Raw genomic sequence first — 21,108 nt, forward strand, 5'->3', positions numbered from 1 at the left:
GATTAAGGGAGGTATTTATAACCTCGAGAAACGTGCCAATCTAGGTTTAGGTTAACCTTGGGCTGATTGGGCTTCCCTCGAAAGTTGGGCCTAGGTGACCGGTTATCCCAGGTGTCATGGGAAGGACACGTGTCGTGTCGTAATTGGTCCAAGGTGGACGGATCATTGCTTGACACGTGGCAGGCTCCTATTGGCCCATGTGACGGACACATGGCGGAACCTGATTGGTCCACTTGTCAGATGGTGATTGGTGGGAGCAAAATCCCCTAATCAGTATCCACTACTACATCACATAGTTTACCACTGTCGGACACCATTGGTACACATCTTTGTAGTTATTCAAGGCTCGATTGTACTCTGCCTCTGTGGTAGCTTGGAGGATCTTCCACCACTTACCATTTACCAATCTCTCTGCTGAATCTATATTCTTATTGAAAAAGTTGTAAGCTTTGACTTTCACACAGTTGTTGATGTGCCATGTGCACGGTAAATGATTCAATTCTGAAAACAGCTCCGCTATAGGGACAAAGAAACCTCCCTTACAATCACTGACGATGGCTGATGGCTGAACATTAGGGCCGATGTAGTTTCTCAACTTCTCCAACACCCAATAATTACTCGCAGCCGCCTCATCCTTGATAACTGCATAACCAATAAGAAAGTTCTGGTTCGTTGGAGCCATCCCAATCATCTCAACTAGTGAGAACTTGTACTTGTTTGTCTTGTATGTTGAATCGATCAAAATCACAGATGGCCAAGACTTGATCATATCAGCACAATCAGGATGCACAAGGAATAAATAAGTCATCTCCACTGTCTCTTCATCTGAATTAAACCAAACAAATAACCACGTGCTTGTGCCTGGTGTAGAATGTATAGGGTTCTGACCATTCAAACCTCAGTTTCTGTCTGGCGTTGTAGATGTGTCTTCGGTTTGACTGGTCATCAGGAAATTTCTCTAACACAGATGCTAATAGCTTCACTTGAGCATCACTCATTTCTTTGAAAACTAGTTTTGCAGCAGGACTTAGGCCGCCTAACTGTCGATGATCTACTTCATATACTATCATCTCATGGTTGTGATACCCCCATTTAGAGTAACCCTTCACTTCCCAACCGTCACGACTTTGGTATTGTCGAATCTTTACTTTGAACTCACACCAACAACCTTTCCGCTTTGTATCAAACCGAATCGCTGTACTGAAATCTCGTTCCTCCCTTTTGCGATAACGATCGCATCTCAAAATGCGATCCATTCTACCATCCCGTTGAGATTCATGAGTTGCTACTACTAAATAAAAACCAGATCTAATTGCAACCTGTTTTGCATTCGCTTGTTAAGTATCTTCGAAGGGACCATTATGTACAAAAATCCCACTATAATCATTTCCGTCTCCACCATAATCCTGCAACAATGACATATTATTTTTAAATACATATAATTATATAAATATTAAATTCATACATTTAACACAAAATTAATACATAAGTAATTTCAAAAAAATTTATTTGTAAATTCATTTCTATATTTAACGCATAATACATTTAAATTCTAAATTTACACATAATTAACACATAATTATATATAAAAGTATTCATACACGTACAAAATTAAAACATATATATTTTTTTTTGAAATTATTAGCACATATTTAATTTACACATACAAAATTAAAACATAATTTTATTAACACATATTGAAAACATAATTTCAATTTAAAACATAATGTTGTTTTTTTTTTTTTTGAAATTATTAATACATATTTAAAACATAAATTTACACATACAAAATTAAAACATAATTTTTTTTTTTGAAATTTAATTTATCAAAGTTAAAAAAAAATAAATAAAAAAATATTTAAATTAAATTTTTAAAAAAAAATTAAGAAATGTTGCTGTGGCGCCTGGCCGGGACGCCGCCATCGTGGCTGTGGCGTTCTAGCCAGACGCCACTACCATGGTTGCGGCATCCTGGTCAGGCGCCACCGCCACGGTCGCGGCGGTCAGGCCATACGCTGGCCAACATTTCGTAATTTTTTACCGCAAAGTACCTCGCTTTCCCGCGATGATGACGACTCTCCAATGTCCCTCGGCGATCCCTGCTCCACATTTTTCATGAGAGAATTACGTTTTGGGTAAAAATTAGAAAAAGGGCAAAAGCGTCAAAGTAAAAATTATTGTGGACTTTATGTAGAGATTTGTAGGCGATATTTAACAAATCCCAAAACTTAACCATACATTCAAAACAGAAAACTTAAACTTACTTAACCATACATTCAAAACAGGCTACATAATTTTGATAAAATAATTAAACTCACATAATTATTATACAAATAAGCTAAAAAAACAATTAAATAAACACCACCAATCAGAACACTAGCTTACTCAAAACACAGGGGAAGGTCCGCAAGGATCATAAACAATGGAAAATCATGTGATCAGCACCATATATTTTAGGGGGTATCATACTTATGGCATTTGAAGATCAAACACGTTTGAAACAAAGCTCATTTGTAAAGAATACCAACAAGTACTCTCGCCAAGTTGCCAGAAAATAAGAAACAAAAAAATAAGCACAAATAGCAAATCAGATAAACTATCAAACTAGCAAATCTGAGATGACAAATAAACTAGCAGAAACAATAATTTGATCGAAAATTAACCCAAATAGATAGAAAAAATCATATATAAAAATCAAAATTCCCAAGAAGTACTAGTAAATCGAAAATCTAACAAAATATCGAAATTCCCAACAAATAAAACGAAATTCAGATAACAAAATGAAATTCACTACATATATTAAAATAAAATTGACAAGCAAACCACCAAAAACATCAAAACAATGAATTCGAAATACATACCGGAGATTTGCCGAGCAAATGCGAGTAGAAGGAGATCTGGGCGTAATTCACGTGAAGGAGATCTGGGCGTAACGGTGGCCACCGGCCGGTGGCTATGAAAGGTGGGGTGGCGGCCTGAGCGAGTGAGCGTAGAGAGAGAGGGAGGAATTTAGAGTTTTTACTTTTTAGTGAGAGACTGAGATATTGAAAGTGAGTAAGAATTTGTTTTGAAATATTCATTATTTTTTTGTTAAAATATATCTAATTTCACTACTTACCCTTTATATCGGATATCGGATATCCAAAAATTTGAAAACCAATATCCGAATCCGTATCCAATATCCGATTTTTCGGATTGGATATCCGATCTGAAATACAAATTTGTATCGAATATCCTAAAATTCGGATCGGTCGGATCGAATTTTCAGATTTTCGGATTTTCAAATAGTTTTGTACAGGCCTAATATTCATGTTGCCCATGATCTTGATTCTACCTAAAGGGAAGGCTCTGTGATTTACCTTGAAAGGAATTTTTTGCAAATAAGTTGCAAGCTATCTATTCTAACTAATGTTTGAAAGCTTGCTGGTCCTGCATGGGACAAATTTTTAGTATAATTAAAGCATAAAAAACTTGAGCATCAAAAAACGCACCAGAATTAGCTACACTGAAATTTAAAACACTACTAGAAAATATGGATATTCATGGAGACAATGGGATAGACATACAAAGAAACAACAAATTTAGGTGAAATAACAGAGCTCACCAAGCATAATAATAGTGTAAAAGTGGAGAAAAAAAAATATTCCTTCGAGAGTCTATAGAACCACATCCATAAACGCGAAAAGAATATCTATAATTTGTATAAAAAATATCACTCATGAAACTTGAATTACATTGGCGTAGCTCTAGCCTTGTACATGCATATGTATGCCATATGCCAATCACCTGAAATAGAATGATGTTATATTAGATCGGCAGTGGCAACATCAACTACATAAACTGATGAATACTACTCGTATCACCCAAACTATAAAAGACAACAACAAAAAAAATAAAAGGCGGGGTGGTGGGGGTTTGAGAAAAGGAAAAGAGGCGCTTAGAAGTAAACTTCGTAAGAAAGAAGGTCAGTAGACATTTAGCTTACCTCCCCCAGAGAGTTTCACAATGTCTTCTTCTCGTTGGGGAATTGGATTGTCGTCATCATACTCAATCCACTTTCCTGTAAGCAACAAAATCTTTAAGCATTGAAAAATCTAGAATAATACTTCGTATCAGAGATAGCTTAAACATATGTTTTTCAACCACTAACCATTATCTTGCTTCACCCAACCAACATAGTGCCCTGAATCAGCACTTCTACCCTTGTGAGTTAACACAGCAACTAAATCATAAACTCCAGTCAAATGCATCTCCTTCTCAGATGGAATAGCTGCAAAGATAGATTAACATACATTAAGCATGGTCTGATACCAACCTTTAGAGGCAACTAAGTCGTGAAGAAACCTCTAGAGAGACAGACAGAGTGATTATACAAAGTGCATACACATCTTATAATCTGCACTGCTTAAAATATGGCACACTTTTGACTACAGGAAAGGGGATTACCCCTCGGCGTCACTAATTAGACAATTTTTTTTCAATACAGCTCATTTAGGGGAAGAGAGTTGGGGGGGGGGGTCTTTCATTGTCACTTCACAAGTACTCTACCATTATAAGCATGTTACTGTTTAATTTGTCAACAATCACTTCTCTAACTGTCCACACACTGATCATTTAACTATATATCTACCTAATCTCGGTTACTGCTTACTCAACTGCAAATTAAAAAATGATCTGTTATAGAGCACCACATCAAACTTCATCCTAAATATTGAACAAACATGTCATCTCTTTACGAGGATACTAGTACTTTGTTCTATGTTAGACCCTCCCTTCAATACCCTTTTTTAAATAACCAGAAGATTTAGGAGGACTAAACTCAAGACAACAGGAAACTGATTTAATGGTTAATTTCATTATTCTAATTGTTACACAACTCACACCTTCTTGAGAAGTTCCTGTAGACGATTCACCACTCCCATTTGACGAATCCTGTTAGTGAACCCAAAAGACACGATTTTAGAAAATCTCGAGTTGCCAAGAATCACTTGAAAAGTTGAAATTTTAAGTCAATGAATAGTTAAATAACATTTACCTCTGCATCAACCATCTTCACATCATTGTCCTGGGAACTAGAGCTTTTTTCTTTAGGTTTCAGACCTAATTTTTTACCCTCTTCATCTCTAAGAACCTGATAGCAGGACATTGTTGAAATTGGAAAACATGTGAAACTGGTGAAACAAAAAAAAAACAACAATAAACAAATCAGAAATGTATAGGTCATACATACCTGACGAGGAACTTCTAGCTTCTTTTTGAGTTCATCTGAGCACAAATCGAAAATATCCAGCTCTAAAGGATAATCAACTTTCTGCATATCATAAAGGATGAATTAAGTTACAAACTCATCCAAACACATAAAATATTTAGTCTCAAGCCTCTAGATTCCACCTTGACGTTCAAAACCACCCAAAATAAAGTATAAGCAAAATAGAAATTATTAAGAATTACCCTCAAAATCTTTGCTTTCTGATTTGACTCTCTCTTCCAGAAGAAACGGACAAACTGAATGGTCAAATACCTACATCCAGAAACACAGCAGAACAGACATCACAATCTAATGCTGCCACAGGACTGAGAGTGCCTCCACCCTCATAAATCAAGAATCATACACAAGAAGCATCCCTTCCCCAAAGAAAAGAGAGAAATGGTCCAGTCGTAAATAAACACTCCAGATTTGCATTCATAATAAAGTACAATTTATAATAACTACTAACCAGGATTTTTATTTCAATTTTCCATTTCAGGTGAGAAAATAACAAAGTTACCTGGGTAGACCACTGATACGTGACTCCTTCAAGTAGAGTGCACTATGGCCCAATGCAGGCGAGTTTTTCTCGAGTTCAGATTTCAAACCCTGTAAGAATGACAACCAGGAATTTCTGCTAAATTTAGGGACCAAAATCCAACTGCTTATTACTTGATAACATGAAGAAAGAAAGAAAGAAAGAGAAAAAGAAAAAAAGGCACCACCAGTCGGTAATTTCATGCAAATAGAATTTGTATAAACAGAGAGTACAAGGTCTGTTCTTGCATTCAAGGATAACAGAAATAGTAGACAATGTGATGCACTAACATAGAAAAATTAAAAAGATTGATTTAGGGATACATGTACAGTTAGATTAGCAATAACAGAAAATATCAATAACACTAGTGAAAACAGCAACCATGGGAGGTTCACAATAACAGGGAGCTACAACATGAACTGAAGCTCACTGTCAAAGTTTCAAAATACTATGGCTCTTACTTCATATGGAAAAATGAAGGAGTGGGGAGCAATAGTGTCACAATAGGTGGAAACACTGATCAACTTCTAGGACGTATCAAAGCAGCAGGCACAAACTTAAACACCAGTCACCACAACTTCTGGGGTTTGGTAAAGTAAAGGTTAGTTTTTCAAATAGAGGTTATAAAAAGTAAATTAAAGTAGAGGTTAGTGTTTCAGATAGAGGTTATAAAAGGTTTTCTTGTGGGTAGTTACTAATTGGAGGACAAGTTTCATAGAGCCTGTTTGGCTAAAGCTTCTGGAAAACAAATTCTACTACCGAAACAAAATTTCCTAGAATCTGTTACTAAATATATCATGAGGGGTTGGCCTGAGTGTTATTGAAAATGGATACTATATGATACTGTTTGTTCCATTGATTTCTTACAACTTTATTAATTATATATACAATTAGTCAATTACACACACTTTAAAAATAATTTTCTTAACTTCAACAACCCTAAATCTAGGTTTACCCCACTGCCAAAGTCATCTGCCATGAAACCACCACTATTTTAATATTCCCTCCGTTCTTTAACATTGCAGCATTTACTTTTTAAGTAAATTTCACAAATATTGCATTGTTTCTTTCTAAGAAAATCCAACATCTCACTTCACACTGTCTAAGAGCCTTATTCACATGGGTCTTGTAAGTAATTTACATGGGTTTTTGTGGATTCTCACACCTTTACCCATTTTACTAATTTTTTTGACTGCCCCCATGTTAACCATAGATAGAAATAAAGGAAATACATTCTTTTTATCTTACTCTTGTAATATTTTATTGTTGCTCTTTCCTCCCAGCTGGGGAGGGGGGACCCACCAGCCAACTTTGGCTCCATAAAAAAAAATACCAAGTTTTAATCAATTAATTGTACCAAGATCACCTCAACAGAAAAATTGAAGAAAAGGCTCTGGACAAAAATAGAACACTTCTTGATGGTATTCAAAAGGGAAAAAAAATTTGGCACACTAAAAAGAAAATTTCTACACCAAAAAATAATTTTTTTAAAAAAATCCTGGCAGGTGATGGAAATAGCTATTAGTAGGCCGGTTTTCCATAAAATATAGAGAGCCATATAAGGTCTAAATTGTTAGTCTGCGATTTTTCATATCTTGTAATGAGCCTACCCAAGGCCATGGTTAGGCTGACGTATGCAAGAAGTAGAAATAAGGGTAATTTAGTTTAGTAATCAGTTAGAAGGAATGAGTTTGCAGGGAATAATTTGGTATGGGTAGAATGCGTGGGAATGCTGTAGTAAGGTGAATAAAAGGGTTGGAGGGGAGTAGAATCATTCAGAAAGTTGTTATTTGATAGTTTGAGAGATTTGAGCCTCTCGAATGCTCAAGACTTGTAGTTATTATTGTCGCAGTTTTTCCTTATGTTCAAAGTTAATCCTTCTTCTGCTTAAGTATTGCTTATTAATCTTCTATTATTTGCTTGCAGTGAACTAAGTTTACATCAATTTTGCAATAATTTTCAGAATTGAGGCGATGGTGGTCATAAGGTTAATTTATGCGGGCAAGCAAGTTTTATGGGTTGTATGTGGGCAAGCAGCACCAGGATAAACAGTTTGAGTTGCTCTAACATGTAGCTTTGATTTCTAGGCCCCTCATATATCACCTAGGCTTCTTACTACCTAGAAACTAAAAGTTACTTCCATGTTTGGTAGTGTTTGGAATTTGATCCAGTTTAAGCTTATCGATGCTAGAAACTCTCCTGGAACAGCTAAAAGCTTTGCGAAACACAGCCATAATTTTTCAACCTTCAAATAACATTCATCAAATTTTAAACTTTATCTTTTATGTGAATCATTCATTTTTGACAATTTGACATACTTAGTTCCTTATAACTCCCTCTGTCCCAATTACACCTCACTTTAACATCCTTTAATGCTAATGTATTAAAGCAAATGTTAGTATGCAAGATATTGTTAGTCTATCTCAATGTATATTTTTCAAAATCAAGATTTAAAATTTTTACTAATATAAATTTAAATTATCGATGGTCAAAATTGTACATTGGTAAGTGTGTCCATTTAAAATGTTGCAAGTAATCTAAGACATAGGTAGTAGTTGACAGTTGAAAGTTTCTTTCATCACATTTTTCAATGCATAATGGTAGTCAAAATAGAATTTGTGAATAGTGTCAAAAGTTAAAACGTGTCAACAACAAAGAATAAAGAACACAGTGGAGAAAACTGAATAAGGGAAAGACTTCAAACTTACATGCTTTAGCCCCTCATGCAAATGGTTCACTTCATGGGATATGTGACATTTTAGAGCAAAAGTTGTTTCTGTTTCTGTACTTTCTTCACCACTTTCTTGACAATACACCCTAACATCACCATTAAAGAAACATGGACAACACAGTTAGTACCTTCACATACAGTAATATGTACATAAACCACAGGGGCACAAGCTACTACATCATAAATTTCCACCAGAGAACCTAGATCATCATAAAGGAACTCTCATGTATAATGCCACCCTGAGATTAATCTTAACAATAATTTCCAGTACGCTTAAGACTCAAACAGAAACCAGCTGATATAATGGCAAATTGGCAATAGCCAATGAATTTGTCTACCCAGTGAAGTAGGGAGTTAACCAGCCAACCAGACCATGATAGAGACATCTTTCTTCTTCATTGTGCGATAAACATGCATTTATATTGAGCAGGGAACACTTAAAAAAGTGACAAATTATCTGGATATTAATTATTATAACCTAGAGCAGATCACATTGCACTCTCACCTCATCATAGATGTCAACAAGGTGATTGATGAAAAGTCCATCTCTAACATATTTCAAATGACAAATTTACGGTCATTCCTTCATTGTTCAACTCTTGGTCATGAACACACAGTAATTGCCAACAGAAAACTTAAGATAGCAGAAGAAATAGTACAAGTATGACGCAAAACAAAAGTCTTAGTACTAGCAAGACTCTTGGGAGTAGGTGCCTTATGAAAAAAACAGAAAGGAGACAACTGCACAGCATAAATGATTGAAAAGAGACATAAAGCATATAAATAGCAAATATTTTACCTGCTAGCAAGCTCAATGCCGAATAGACGCTTCACAGCACTGACATTCTCACTACATATGAAATAAAGAGCATAAGAATGACTAAACTAAACTAAACTAAATTCTGAATGGTGATGTGAAGATTAAAGCTAGAAATTATAAGTACATTTATTGTAATTGCAAGGCAAATAAACCAAGTAGAAATTTATACAGTTGGGTCCTTGGGGACTGTATCACTCCACAGAAAAAGAGCAAATGCAAAGGGGCTATCCCAATGCCTCCTCGATTTAAAATAGATATAAAAACTATAACAATAACAATAACAATAATAATAACAACATGGGAGAAGTATCTTGCTTGAAATCCACATGCTTAATTGAATAGTCAGCTTTGATCGACACTTGGCTTTGAAACGTTTTTATGCGCTCAAGCAGTCAAATGAAAGGCTGCTCATTGGCTTTTTAGTTTTGACAGTTTTGCCTAAAAGTTCGTTACTTTACATATAAATAGATCACAACAACAGCTAATTTACTAAACAATGTTATAAGCAAATAATACTACTCGCTGATACAAACAGCCAATACCAACAATTAACACTTCAGACTTATCATACAAGCCAAATGAACCAAACAACTGATTGCAAACAAGGCCTGGATCAATCATCCACTAAATTCTATTTTTATTCACTTTTAACAAAACCCCTCTAGCCGTACTATAATTTTTTTCACTACCCCTATAAACATAACACTATTCCCATCACCTTCTATTTTTATTCAACTTTAATAAACAATACCTCACAATAATCCCTCTTATTAAAAAAAAATTCCTGAAGAAATGGGTTCTTTAATAAGGAATGGAAGGAGTATCAGATATATTATTAGCTCAAAGAGACAATTTATGAATTAAATCAGCCACATCACCCATTAATAACAGTTTATGTCTCAATTCAGCAGCAAACAGTAGAGAGAGTACTAAAGCACTAATACACATTTAGTACCGACAAAAGTTCAACAAAAAGGAATGGAGAAACATACTGAAATTATGACACTGGTGTAATAGATAGGACCAGATTAAAAATAAAAAGGCAACAGAATAAAAAAAAAAAAAAAATTAGGGGAAACTGGAGAAGATTGATACATAAATGCAGTTTAATCATCAATTTGGGTATAACAATCCAGACCTTGTAAATTAGACACTCCAAAACTAAGCATCTTTACAAAAAACTCCAAAAAATTTTCTAAATGGTCTCATATATCTATGAGTTTGCTTCTCTCCCCAGCCCACCCCCCACCCACTAATTTATTCTTTACTCATTCTCCAAGCTTTCCGTAACAGAATTATTAATGATTCACCATAGTGCCTTTCCCACTAAGCCAGGTTCGCTACAACTGGCAGCCAGGAACAGGATTAACCAATGAGGCAATGCAAAGAGGACAAATCTAGCACAGTGAATGTGACAGCTGTTGTTTAAGAAGAAGAAATCAGCTACCTATTAGATGACGTAAGAGACTGAGAGAGTGTGTACAAAAGCTGTGTCCAGCATTCCTCTGCATCCTGAGATTTCATCATTGTAGAATGTTAGTAGAAGCACATTTAGAGCTGTAAGAACGTACCATATAAAGATAGACAGCAGCTAGGATTTAACCTGTTGCATAAAAGAACCATTGTGCAGCTGGCCAAACTGAGGGAACTTTTTACGCAATACCTGCATGCATCAAAGAATCTAGCTGTCATGTCACAAGAACATCAGCACAAAACACTGTATGTAGTTAACCTTTGTCTAATTTCCACACTCCACATATACACTGGAAACATTAAAAGTACTTCATTATCCTACTTTTTCTTAGTTACCTTAGCCTACAGTCAGATAGATCCCACATATCTAGAACATTTTGTTACCAAAATTGGGTTGTAGAAGAAACAGATAAAAGTATATCAGAGTCTTTTACTTGGACAGATATTAAGCTACAACTTTTTTTACAGAAAGCCCTGAACAATGCAAGAGAAGACTCCAGTAAAAAGAAATCAACATCCTACATCTGGTAGATCAGGTACCAGAAGATTTCACGATCCTCAATATTTAAGGAATGATATAAATTATCACTCTCAAAGAATTCATGATATCAATACAGAACATAATATGTATAGAATTATTTTATGATACAAAGTGATGTGTGCACACCATCCAGAATTGCATAGGTGCCACTGGCTTGACATTTTTATCAAGCTCGTTGAATAAATCTTTGGTTGCAACAGTCAAAAGATGTGAAGTTTGATCTAGTTCATTAGTCCGGCCAGACTGTGAATACCTGCTCAACAAGTGTAAGCAAATGTATTGGTGATGGAAACAAGAATCACACATAATTTTAAATAAATCCCAAGTAAAATCATCACTTGAGAAGGAAAACTCACTCCAATAGTGCAGACTTCAGCTCAGGAACTGAATGCAGGCATTGAACTGTGGAGTTCATGTAACATGTATTTCCTAAGTTGAAAAGACCAGCAGAATGCCCCTGCAAACATAAGATATCAAATGAAAAGGTCAATTATTATTTATATTATAGAGTACAGATATTTATGTCCTTCATTTATCATTTATGAAGTACTTCCTCCACTCCATTTTACTTGCAACACTAAGAGTATCACGCTTGTCAATGCACAATTAGAACTGTTAATATCTTTGGTTGCGTTTTGTTAAAAAATTGAATTGAGACGAATCCAACAAGATCCCACATGACTATATTTTTATATATCAATGACGTAATATGGTAATAAGATAGAGTATCAATAGTGCCAACATCCTAATATTGCAAGTAAATGGAGTGGAGGAAGTATTGTTTTAGTGATAGCAAATAGAAGTACAAGTTTCTGGACAGATTAAAATTCCTCAAATCTGAAGTACAAAGATGAATTAAGGCAATTTCAAAATACATGATGAAGATTGATTTAATAAACATTGCATAGGACAAGCTACCCACACATTGAATGCTTAAGTATATAAGGAACTTGAGAACATTATTGCCAATTGAAAACTTAGGGCAAGTTATGGTTGTATATCATGAGCAAAAACTTAAAGAGTGATATAAGGGAAAAAAAATTTCTATCTGTTAATGGACTATCAGAAAACCTCTTCAATATACCAATAAACAACTCCTAATAGCACAAAGTCTGGTCACTAATAATGTCAGTGTTTCAAGATATGAAGTGAATGCTAGTTGTATTTGCATATCACTGTTCCAGGGCCAAGCGAAAATAGGAAGAATGGTAGGGGGGAGGGGCAACAACACATGCTTCCCTTTAATTAAAACATTAATTCTTAAGTCCCAAAAGTGCAATAAGTTTAATCTCACAAAATTATTCTTTAGGTGAAACTATTCCTAGCTGTTCATTCCAGCATATATAAAATAACATTTTCTAATGCACGTGAGATTTTGTATTAAAAAAAAAAAAAAAAAAAAAAAAAGGGATAAATTACAAGAATAATACAATGTTTGAGTTATCTCATAATAATTCCATATTAGTAGCTCTTATTCAAAATATGATCCCTACTTGGCAAAATTAAGAGCAAAATAAGTGGAAGGTGCAACTGCTTACATCACATCCTCCTTTCACTCTTCCTACGTGAGAAAAACAAAGGATAGATTTCGGAGAATAAGATAGTGTTACACAGAAACCAATTTCCGGAATGATGATGATCAAACTCAATATCATTCTAAAACAATCCAAAGTTGAGATCAATTAAATACAAGCATTAAATTATGGGAGTATTAGAGAGGACAATGATCTCATATAAGACCTCTAATATGGGTTATCTGAATATATTCAGCTTCCTTTTAAAACATTGGTTTACTTTTTTTTTTTTATTTGAACAAGTAATAATGAGAAAATTAACAGACACCATGGGTAGTGTCACACATGTACAATAGAGGGCAAAAGGTAAAAAAATATAAAAATATAAAACTGTAAAATATAAGAAAACATGCCATCAAAACTACCATAGAGCAATTTATTGACCAAGTACAGCTTAGAACCTAATATGAGTATGCTGCTATATTAACTATGGACCTTCCATATTTTAGCTTAAGTAGTAAACAAACCACTCAAACATAGTATGAGGAGGTTATGAGGAGATTACAAGGAGGTTACTGGTGATGATATAGTTTGAAATCAGTATTTCGAATACGAGCATAAATCAGCATTTGACGTCATAACTCCCTTGGGTGTCACTTATCAAATAACCTCAAAGTCCTACATAAACTGATAAACAGAGAGTTGATGACCTTACAAGGCCCCCAAAAGCAAACTCCCTTTGTCCTATAATCGTCCGTAAATTTTCATTTTTCGTCCCTCCCAGTTCAGTTTGACCTACTAACCCCAACATTATTTTAATACAGCTCTCTCTTCACTACCAAAAAAGTTACGGGTCCACTGTCTCTCACATTCAACAAAAAAAATAAATAAATAAAAAAAATAAATAAATAAAAAAAAATATATATATATAGATAACCCACTATCTTTTTCCAAATCTACTTTTTCAAATAAAGTAATACCCCATTATCTCCTATCACATCCACTATCTGATTCAATGTTAATTGATAACATCTCAAGAACTTATCACCTACAATGCTTTGATAGAGAAGAGTTCAAAGTTTCAAACTATTCCAAGACTAACGTATACTTTTGATTGAACATCACATCCATGCCAAATCCATTAACAAATTATAAAACCACAAAACAGTGGCAAATGGTGTCCCCAAATCCGCGTGTTACAGTCCACATGCTTTTACTGATTTGTTTATGTGGGTGGCTGGAAAGATGGAAAGGGAGCAGCTACGTCTCTTTGCGTCATTAGCCTGGCAGCGTGGCACTGCCGGAATAAAGCCTTTTTTGAGAATGCTGATGGGCTTGATGCAGTAGGAATTGCAGTGGGTTTTGCAAAACTGAATGAGGACTTTTTCACAATAAGAAGGTTGGGGTGCAGTGTCACTCTATTCCTGAGCATTTGGCAGCAAGGTGGTATCCTCCCCCTCCACAACATATAAAGGTAAATGTACATGCTCATAATTTGGATGGTGTGGGTGTGGGCCTGGGAGTGGCAACTATGACGAGCATTGCTCTCTTCTCATGGCTGCTGTAAAGAGGTTGAATGTGTGGTGGTCAGTTGATCTGGCAGAAGCAGGGGCTGCAAAATATGGGGTAGAGTTGTGGGCTACAACAAGGTGGTGTTAGAATGTGTCGATGTGATGCTTTGAAAGTTGCTAGAAGCATTCGAGCAAGAGAAGAGGGTGTTGCACCTATTTTCCTTTTCTATGAGAATAGATTTAGAGTATGTAATTCTTTTACTTCCTTTAAGTGTAATCATGTAAAAATTTTCATTTAATTGCTAGACGGGAAACCGGAGACAACGTTGAGCGTATTTGTATGAACTCATTCCCCTAAATCCCCGCAATCTTTCAAAAATCTTTCATATACCACTTTTCACCAACAAGTTATAATGCCAATACTAGCAGGACAGAAATTGTAGTTACTTAAGAGTACGAGACAACTATCAAAAAGGGAAAAAAAACAGCATAAAATCCATCCAACAATTATTAGCCATCCAACAATTTAACCCATATACAGAACCTCAAATTCAAGTTTCATATTCAAGAATTAAATTAAGAAAACATACCACAGCGGCCACTTGTTCTTCCTCAGGCAAATCCTCTACAAAAATTGGTCCTTTCTCAGGAGCTTTTACTATCTCATCTGCAGTTCCCATCATCATTAATCTTTGACCCTAAAAAATTAAGAAGGAAATTGAGCAATAATTCCAACACGGTGATCCAAAAAAAATCTAAAAAATGTTTGCAACAAAAGAAAGATGACCAACCTCTTTTACTCCGACATTTGCCCATTCAGCATCATCCTAATTTCAGGCAAAACAAGTTAGCTGACTATTCTCACAAACAAAAAAGACTTGGAACATCCAATATTTTCACCGAAATTTCACATACTATCACCAATCAAAACACAGGAATCTCATAACATTGAATCAAGCGCGAAACATGGTGAGAAGTGAGCCCATCATCTCATTACCTTCAATAAACCACCTTTTGCCATAATTTTCTGCCTTTCAGGTGGCACTCCAGTTAGATCATACAATTGAACCTTGAAAACATAAGGGGGTTGACTAGTGTCAATTTCCACCTCTGGAAACATCTTTTTTCCCCATTTCACACTCACTGCAAAATCAAATTGGAATGAATAAAAGGATTAAACCATAAAAACAATAAATATCCTAAAATGGCTCAATAAAACAATCCTAAATGTGTAAATATTGCCAAATCAAAAATCATATTTACAATTCACTGTTTTAATACTACATCAAACATAAAAGAATAACGAAAACAATATAACTGGTTAACAATTAAGACCCAGGCATTTTGATTTTAATTCAAAATTTGAAAGTTGTTTACTCTGCAGCAATTGTCAGCTTTAAATTACAATTAATTCAAATTTTAGGGTTATTGGGAATCGATCGAAAAACACAATTTCCCAAAAATTCAATGGTAAAATTCAAATTTTCAATTCATTCTTGGTGCAGCACCCTGACAAATAGTATTAACAAACTGTTCAAGCTGAAACAATTCGATAATATCAAGAAACCTAAGCTTGCAGATTACTCGTCCTAAATCAAACTGAAAACGGCAATCCAACAATAATCTCGAAACTAGGAAGCAAGAGAGAATAGAGAAGAGAAAATCGCAAAACCTCGTAGTGTTTGGGCGCCATTGTTGCCTGAATCCGCCATTGACGAAGCTTGCGCGCAGAAATGAGCGAGGCGGAGAAAGAAGGAAGAAGACGGAAGGTACGAAAGGCGAGAAGGTGAGTTAAGTAGTCGAATGTGCTGAGTTTTTTATCAAAGAAATGAGAGAGAGAATAGAAGGAAACTTGTGAAACGGGGTTTCACTGATTATTTTCAATTTTTATGGTTAACTTAATAGGGTCACTGTTTGCGATTAGAGCGATTTCCAAGAAAAATGTCAATTTCAAATTTAACATCTCACAAATCGTCTATATACTCGTAGCAGTGGATGTCGGTTAAAGTATTTTTTAGAAATATTATGTGTAATAGTATAAAATAGGACAATGGTCTTATAAGTACTGATACTAGAATTAAGGAATATGGAAGTTTCCTTACAAAACTAAAGGCTCTGATGGAGCAATGCACGCGGTGCAGCTACCTTGTCATTTATTTTTGTTCTTATGCTATATGTCACTTGGAATGATAACTAGTTTAATTTGTGACTCGAGTCTTGCCCTAAAATGTATATATTGTTATTGTGTCTACTTTTTTATTCACAAAGTATTAGCCTCACCCAATACTTGATGAGACGGAACCGATGAACCTCCTTGAGAATCAAGATGGTCAGGTCTTTTAACAATGGCTTCCTTTTTCTCTCAATTAATCTTTATCTTCTTCTTCTTCCTCACAATTCTCTCTCCTTTGCTTAATGGCAGCGTTAATGGCGGCTTCCTACTCTATCAATCGTCCAATTTCTGATCGTATATACATGAATTGTAAACTCTCTAATTAGGTTTTACTGCTATCAATGTTGAGTTTGATTACTTGTGTTTAAGGCTCATTGTGAGATTCAGGTTAAAAGTTGACGATTATATCTAATCTGACCAACAACATCCTAGGTCTAAATAGCTTGCAATTTTAAGATTTTCTAGGCTCAAAATTGGGGGTTCATAATCACCACCGGCAATGTAGTTCCTTCACTTCATCTCTCCTCATTTCACTTTCTCTCTCTAACCTACAACAATGGCGACATGTCTTTAACCGCATCGACACTAACCGCCAAGCCTCGCAGTGGCAGAGCTCTCGATGCTCGCAGGGTAAAAGCGAAATAGTACTTTGTGTAAACAAGCATTGTGTTGCTCCTTTGTAGTTTTAAGTTTTTTGGGTATTAAATTTTAAGAAAATCATCTAATCTAAGGGGCGTTTGTGTTTCGGAGTTTTTTTTTTTATTTGCAGTGTTCTCCGGGAGAGTTACAGCACCAAGACTGGACCATCGGATGCTCTTACCTGAAACAAACGGAAGCTCTGGTTGTTCGGAGTTCCGGCTCCAACGGTCAAGTTAAGTACTAGGATGAGGAAGTAGGAGGAAAGTAAAAGTAGAAATTAATTTTCTCGATTTTCGAGATAAGAGTAATAAATATTGTAATAATTGATGGATAATGAAAATCTAATCCCACCGTCATAAATGTACAATATTTATATAAGTGTAGGAGAACGTGTCCATAAAGTCATTTTAACCTATTAAATGGGTTGTACTATTTTTACAGCTTCTCGGGATTTGGGCCTAAAGGCCGCCATTTCCCCACTGATGATGAATGTCACGTGTCATGCCCTGGTTGGCTCATTTTGAGCACTGTCCTAGGGGACATGTGTCACCATTTTAGTGGGCCACGTGTTTAGGTTATTTTTGCCCTAAATAGTTTGGTTAACATAGGAAATGAAAATTTCCATGAATTTCTAATACATGGGAATTAAATTGCATAATCAAATTCATGGGAATTTCTAAAAATTGTTTGATTTGTAATGAGGGAAGTAAATTCCCATAGGAATTTCAACTTACCTAGAGGGGACTAGGTAAGTAAGTTCCTACATTTTGTGGGAATTGAAAATTCTTAGGAAGTTCTACTTCTCATTTCACCAAATTTCATTCAACCAAACAACTTACTCATTTTGCATTCCCTAAGAACTCCCAATTTCCATTTTTTTTTTATGTAAACCAAACAATACCTAAGATTCTGTTGGAAGTTCTGATATAAAAACAAGAGAGAGAGCTTAGAAAACAAAGGAGAGGAAAAAGTCCCACGTTGGTTGAGGAAGAGTGTTTTTATTTGTTTATATATTATAGTACTTTAGTACTACTTAGTTGAGCAAGTGGAAGGTAGGTGTTATACCCCACACACTCACACGCGCGTGCACTGAGCCAAGCCGGGTCGGGTCGGGCTCAGGACTCGTGGACTTTGGGGTCTTAGAGAATGCGATGCGTGGGCGTGGGTGGGCTGTAGGCCCTCTATCTTTTTGGAGAAATTTATTTCCTTTTGATCTTATTTTGGAATATTGTAATCAGTTACAATATTCATTTCCGTTTGACTATTCCGTTAAATTGTTGAACCTGTTGATAAGGATAATTTGTCCGAAACTGATGTTAAGTTTGTGAAGGATGATTTGTCTGAAACTGATGTTAAGTTTGCTAAGGATGATATAACCTATAAGGGCATGTTGCTGCATTATATGTTGAATAATTTGTTGGATATTTACATGGGTTTATCATGCTAAGGATATTTGGGATGCTTTAGAGAAAAAATATGGGACTGATGATGCTGGTACTAAAAGTGGTTAAGTTTTCAAGCTGTGGATGATAAGCCTATTATTGATAAGATTCATGCTTATGAGAAAGTGTGTATTAATATGCCTGCAGGGTCCGTCTATTTGTGATATTACCCTTACCATTGTTCTGATTGAGAAACTCCCTCCCCCTTGGAAGGTTTTTCGTAACCAATTGATGATAAAAAAGAAACACCTAACCCTAGAGGAGCTTGTAGGACACCTCAAAATTGAGGAGGAGAACCGTATTAAAGACAAAGGTCATTCGGGTTTCCCTTCTTCTTCTTCTACCAAAGCCAATCTTGTTGAACTCAAACCAAACAACAAGTCCAAAGCTAAAAACAGTTCTCTTAAACTTAAAAGGAAAGTTCTAAAGTATAAGTTTAAGGGTACCTGTTTTAAGTGTGGTATGACTGGTCACAAGGCTAAGGATTGCAAGGTCAAGAAGAAAAATGGGCACAATCAAGCAGAAATCTTATTGAGGATTCTAACATTATTATTGTTGTTGTTGATTAGGGGATTTTCTCCCGCCACGTAGACGAATAGAACTCTGCCACGTGTCCACCACGTGGACCAACCAGAGCTCGCCACGTGTCACCTCGTGAGAGGTCCTAGGTGGACCAATCAGACCACGACACGTGGTAGGCAGATTGCCTACTAGGAAAGTGGTCTTTAAGGGCCCAAATGCCTACCCAGTTAGTCCTGGGTTTTTGAAAACCTAGTATTGGGCACATATTTCCAGACCCTATAAAAGGAAGATGTTCTCTCTGAGGAACATTATTCAAAAATCATTAAACACACGCGTACAATACTTGTTGAGCATTAACTCCAGCTTTAATTGCGCTAATTGAGAGCTAAGGCTCGGATATTTGAGACTGTCTCAGGCAGTCGGATGATCACTCCCCTTCTGAGAGGAGCCTGATCCCCTTTACTTTCCGCACTTTTTACATCCGAACACGTTCTAACTTGATCGTCGGAGGCGGAACTCCCACCCACAGGAGTCTCCGTTGTTTTGCTGGTACAGGCGTCCAGAGGTCAGTCTTGGTGTTGTAACTCTCCCGCAGGACATCCAAAAAACCCCGAAACATTTGGCGCCGTATGTGGGGAGAGTACTTCTAAGATGACTTCGCAAGAGCATGTACCGCCTCTTAATGAGAAATGGCCTATGGCCGATGTCCAGGTCTATACAGACTAGGATACAGAAGACGACTGTGAGGTCGACTCACACACGGCCCCTAATGGGTCCCTAAGAACTCGGCACATCCGTCCCCTCGAAAGGAAGGAACGGACTGTCGAACAGGCGGCCCCTAGTGAACCAGTCGGCCATTCGACTGGTCAACGCCAGGCGGCCGAAGGCTCCGTCCCCATCACCAAAAACGAGCTCGTGACCCTCATGACAAGTTTCAAAGGGGAGATTAAGGACCTGATCGATAAAAGGACGGCTGTCCTTACCAAGGAACAGTCGGCCAAAAAGCCCTATCATTCTAGGAGAAATAAGCCGGTCAAAGACCGAGAGGCCACTCCTTACCCTAAACCAAGGGAGGGGCCGAAGCCCTTTGTTTGGGGTAATTTAACCCCAGCCACGTGGCCCAATGGCAGCGCGACACGTGGCATCTCGCCATTGGTCAGCAGGGCTCCAATCCCCTGCTGACACGTGTCCTAGGAACCCTAATTGGGGAACCAATGTTCCCCACTATAAATAGTGGGAGAATCCTCATTAATGGGGCATTCAATTCCTTCCAATTCAATACTATCATAAATACATTTTACACTAAAACCGAGCAATCTTAATTGCGGATTTCTCCCATTACGCGAGAAGTAATTACCCTTCTTACGCACTTTCTTCCTCCCGTACATCACTGACTTGATCGTCGGAGGCGGAGCTCCACCCAACCGGAGTCTTCGTGGTTTTGCAGGTACAGGCGGTCGAAGGGCATTCTTGGAATTGTAACTCTCCCGCAGGACACATAAAAAAACCCCGAAACATTTGGCGCCGTCTGTGGGGAGAGTACTTCTGAGATGGCTTCTAACCCTGTACCACCAGATCAGGACAGGCGACCATCGGCTGAGCCTGAGGTCCAGACGGACCATGACAGCGGTGATAAGTACGAACTCAACACCTATGTGGCCCCAGACGGGTCCTTCAGAACAAAGCACACCCGTTCTAAGGATAAGAAGAAACGGGAAAGCATCCAAGCTGCTCCAAGCAACCCAGCCGACAACACGGTTGGGGCTGCCCAGGCGGTAGAGGATTCTGGTCCCGTAACTCGGAACGAACTCATGACTTTCATGAATAGTTTCAAGGGCGAGATCCAGAACCTCATCCGGTCAGCTACTCCCAAGAAGAGCCAGCCGACCAAGAAGCCTTCTTCTAGCAAGAAGGCTATTAAAGACCAAGTCCCTACCCTTCATCCAAAGCCGAAGG

At 36.8% G+C, this 21,108-nt stretch overlaps 2 protein-coding genes across 2 annotated transcripts; both read right to left on the reverse strand.

Moving 5' to 3' along the window:
• Positions 1-719: 719 nt before the first annotated feature.
• LOC110722361 lies at positions 720-3,130 on the reverse strand. The gene is made up of 3 exons (XM_021901636.1): positions 2,862-3,130; positions 2,052-2,099; positions 720-1,406 (listed from the first exon to the last, which is right to left on the reverse strand). The coding sequence occupies exons 1-3, from the start codon at positions 3,078-3,080 to the stop codon at positions 1,338-1,340; spliced, it is 336 nt and encodes a 111-aa protein (XP_021757328.1). The 5' UTR covers positions 3,081-3,130; the 3' UTR covers positions 720-1,337.
• Positions 3,131-3,486: 356 nt separating this feature from the next.
• LOC110722385 (ubiquitin carboxyl-terminal hydrolase 6-like) lies at positions 3,487-16,249 on the reverse strand. Its single transcript, XM_021901650.1, has 18 exons — positions 16,049-16,249; positions 15,374-15,519; positions 15,168-15,203; positions 14,967-15,074; positions 11,708-11,808; positions 11,478-11,604; positions 10,941-11,000; positions 10,785-10,849; positions 9,317-9,367; positions 8,495-8,603; positions 5,769-5,857; positions 5,452-5,521; positions 5,231-5,311; positions 5,036-5,131; positions 4,884-4,932; positions 4,151-4,270; positions 3,986-4,060; positions 3,487-3,786 (listed from the first exon to the last, which is right to left on the reverse strand). The coding sequence occupies exons 1-18, from the start codon at positions 16,086-16,088 to the stop codon at positions 3,731-3,733; spliced, it is 1,479 nt and encodes a 492-aa protein (XP_021757342.1). The 5' UTR covers positions 16,089-16,249; the 3' UTR covers positions 3,487-3,730.
• Between the last annotated feature and the right edge of the window lie 4,859 nt (positions 16,250-21,108).

The sequence above is a fragment of the Chenopodium quinoa genome, unplaced genomic scaffold (genome assembly GCF_001683475.1).
Source record: "Chenopodium quinoa cultivar QQ74 unplaced genomic scaffold, ASM168347v1, whole genome shotgun sequence".
In the NCBI taxonomy this organism is placed as follows: Eukaryota; Viridiplantae; Streptophyta; class Magnoliopsida; order Caryophyllales; family Amaranthaceae; genus Chenopodium; species Chenopodium quinoa.

Coding starts and splice junctions, on each gene's coding strand:
- LOC110722361 (XM_021901636.1), bottom strand. CDS start 3,080: ATGAATATTTCAAAACAAATTCTTACTCACTTTCAATATCTCAGTCTC. Junction 2,100..2,861: donor ATTTGCTCGGCAAATCTCCG/GTATGTATTTCG, acceptor AATGTGGAGCAG/GGATCGCCGAGGGACATTGG. Junction 1,407..2,051: donor CATCATCGCGGGAAAGCGAG/GTACTTTGCGGT, acceptor TCATTGTTGCAG/GATTATGGTGGAGACGGAAA.
- LOC110722385 (XM_021901650.1), bottom strand. CDS start 16,088: ATGGCGGATTCAGGCAACAATGGCGCCCAAACACTACGAG. Junction 15,204..15,373: donor CAAAAGGTGGTTTATTGAAG/GTAATGAGATGA, acceptor GCCTGAAATTAG/GATGATGCTGAATGGGCAAA. Junction 10,850..10,940: donor ATGGTTCTTTTATGCAACAG/GTTAAATCCTAG, acceptor ATGAAATCTCAG/GATGCAGAGGAATGCTGGAC.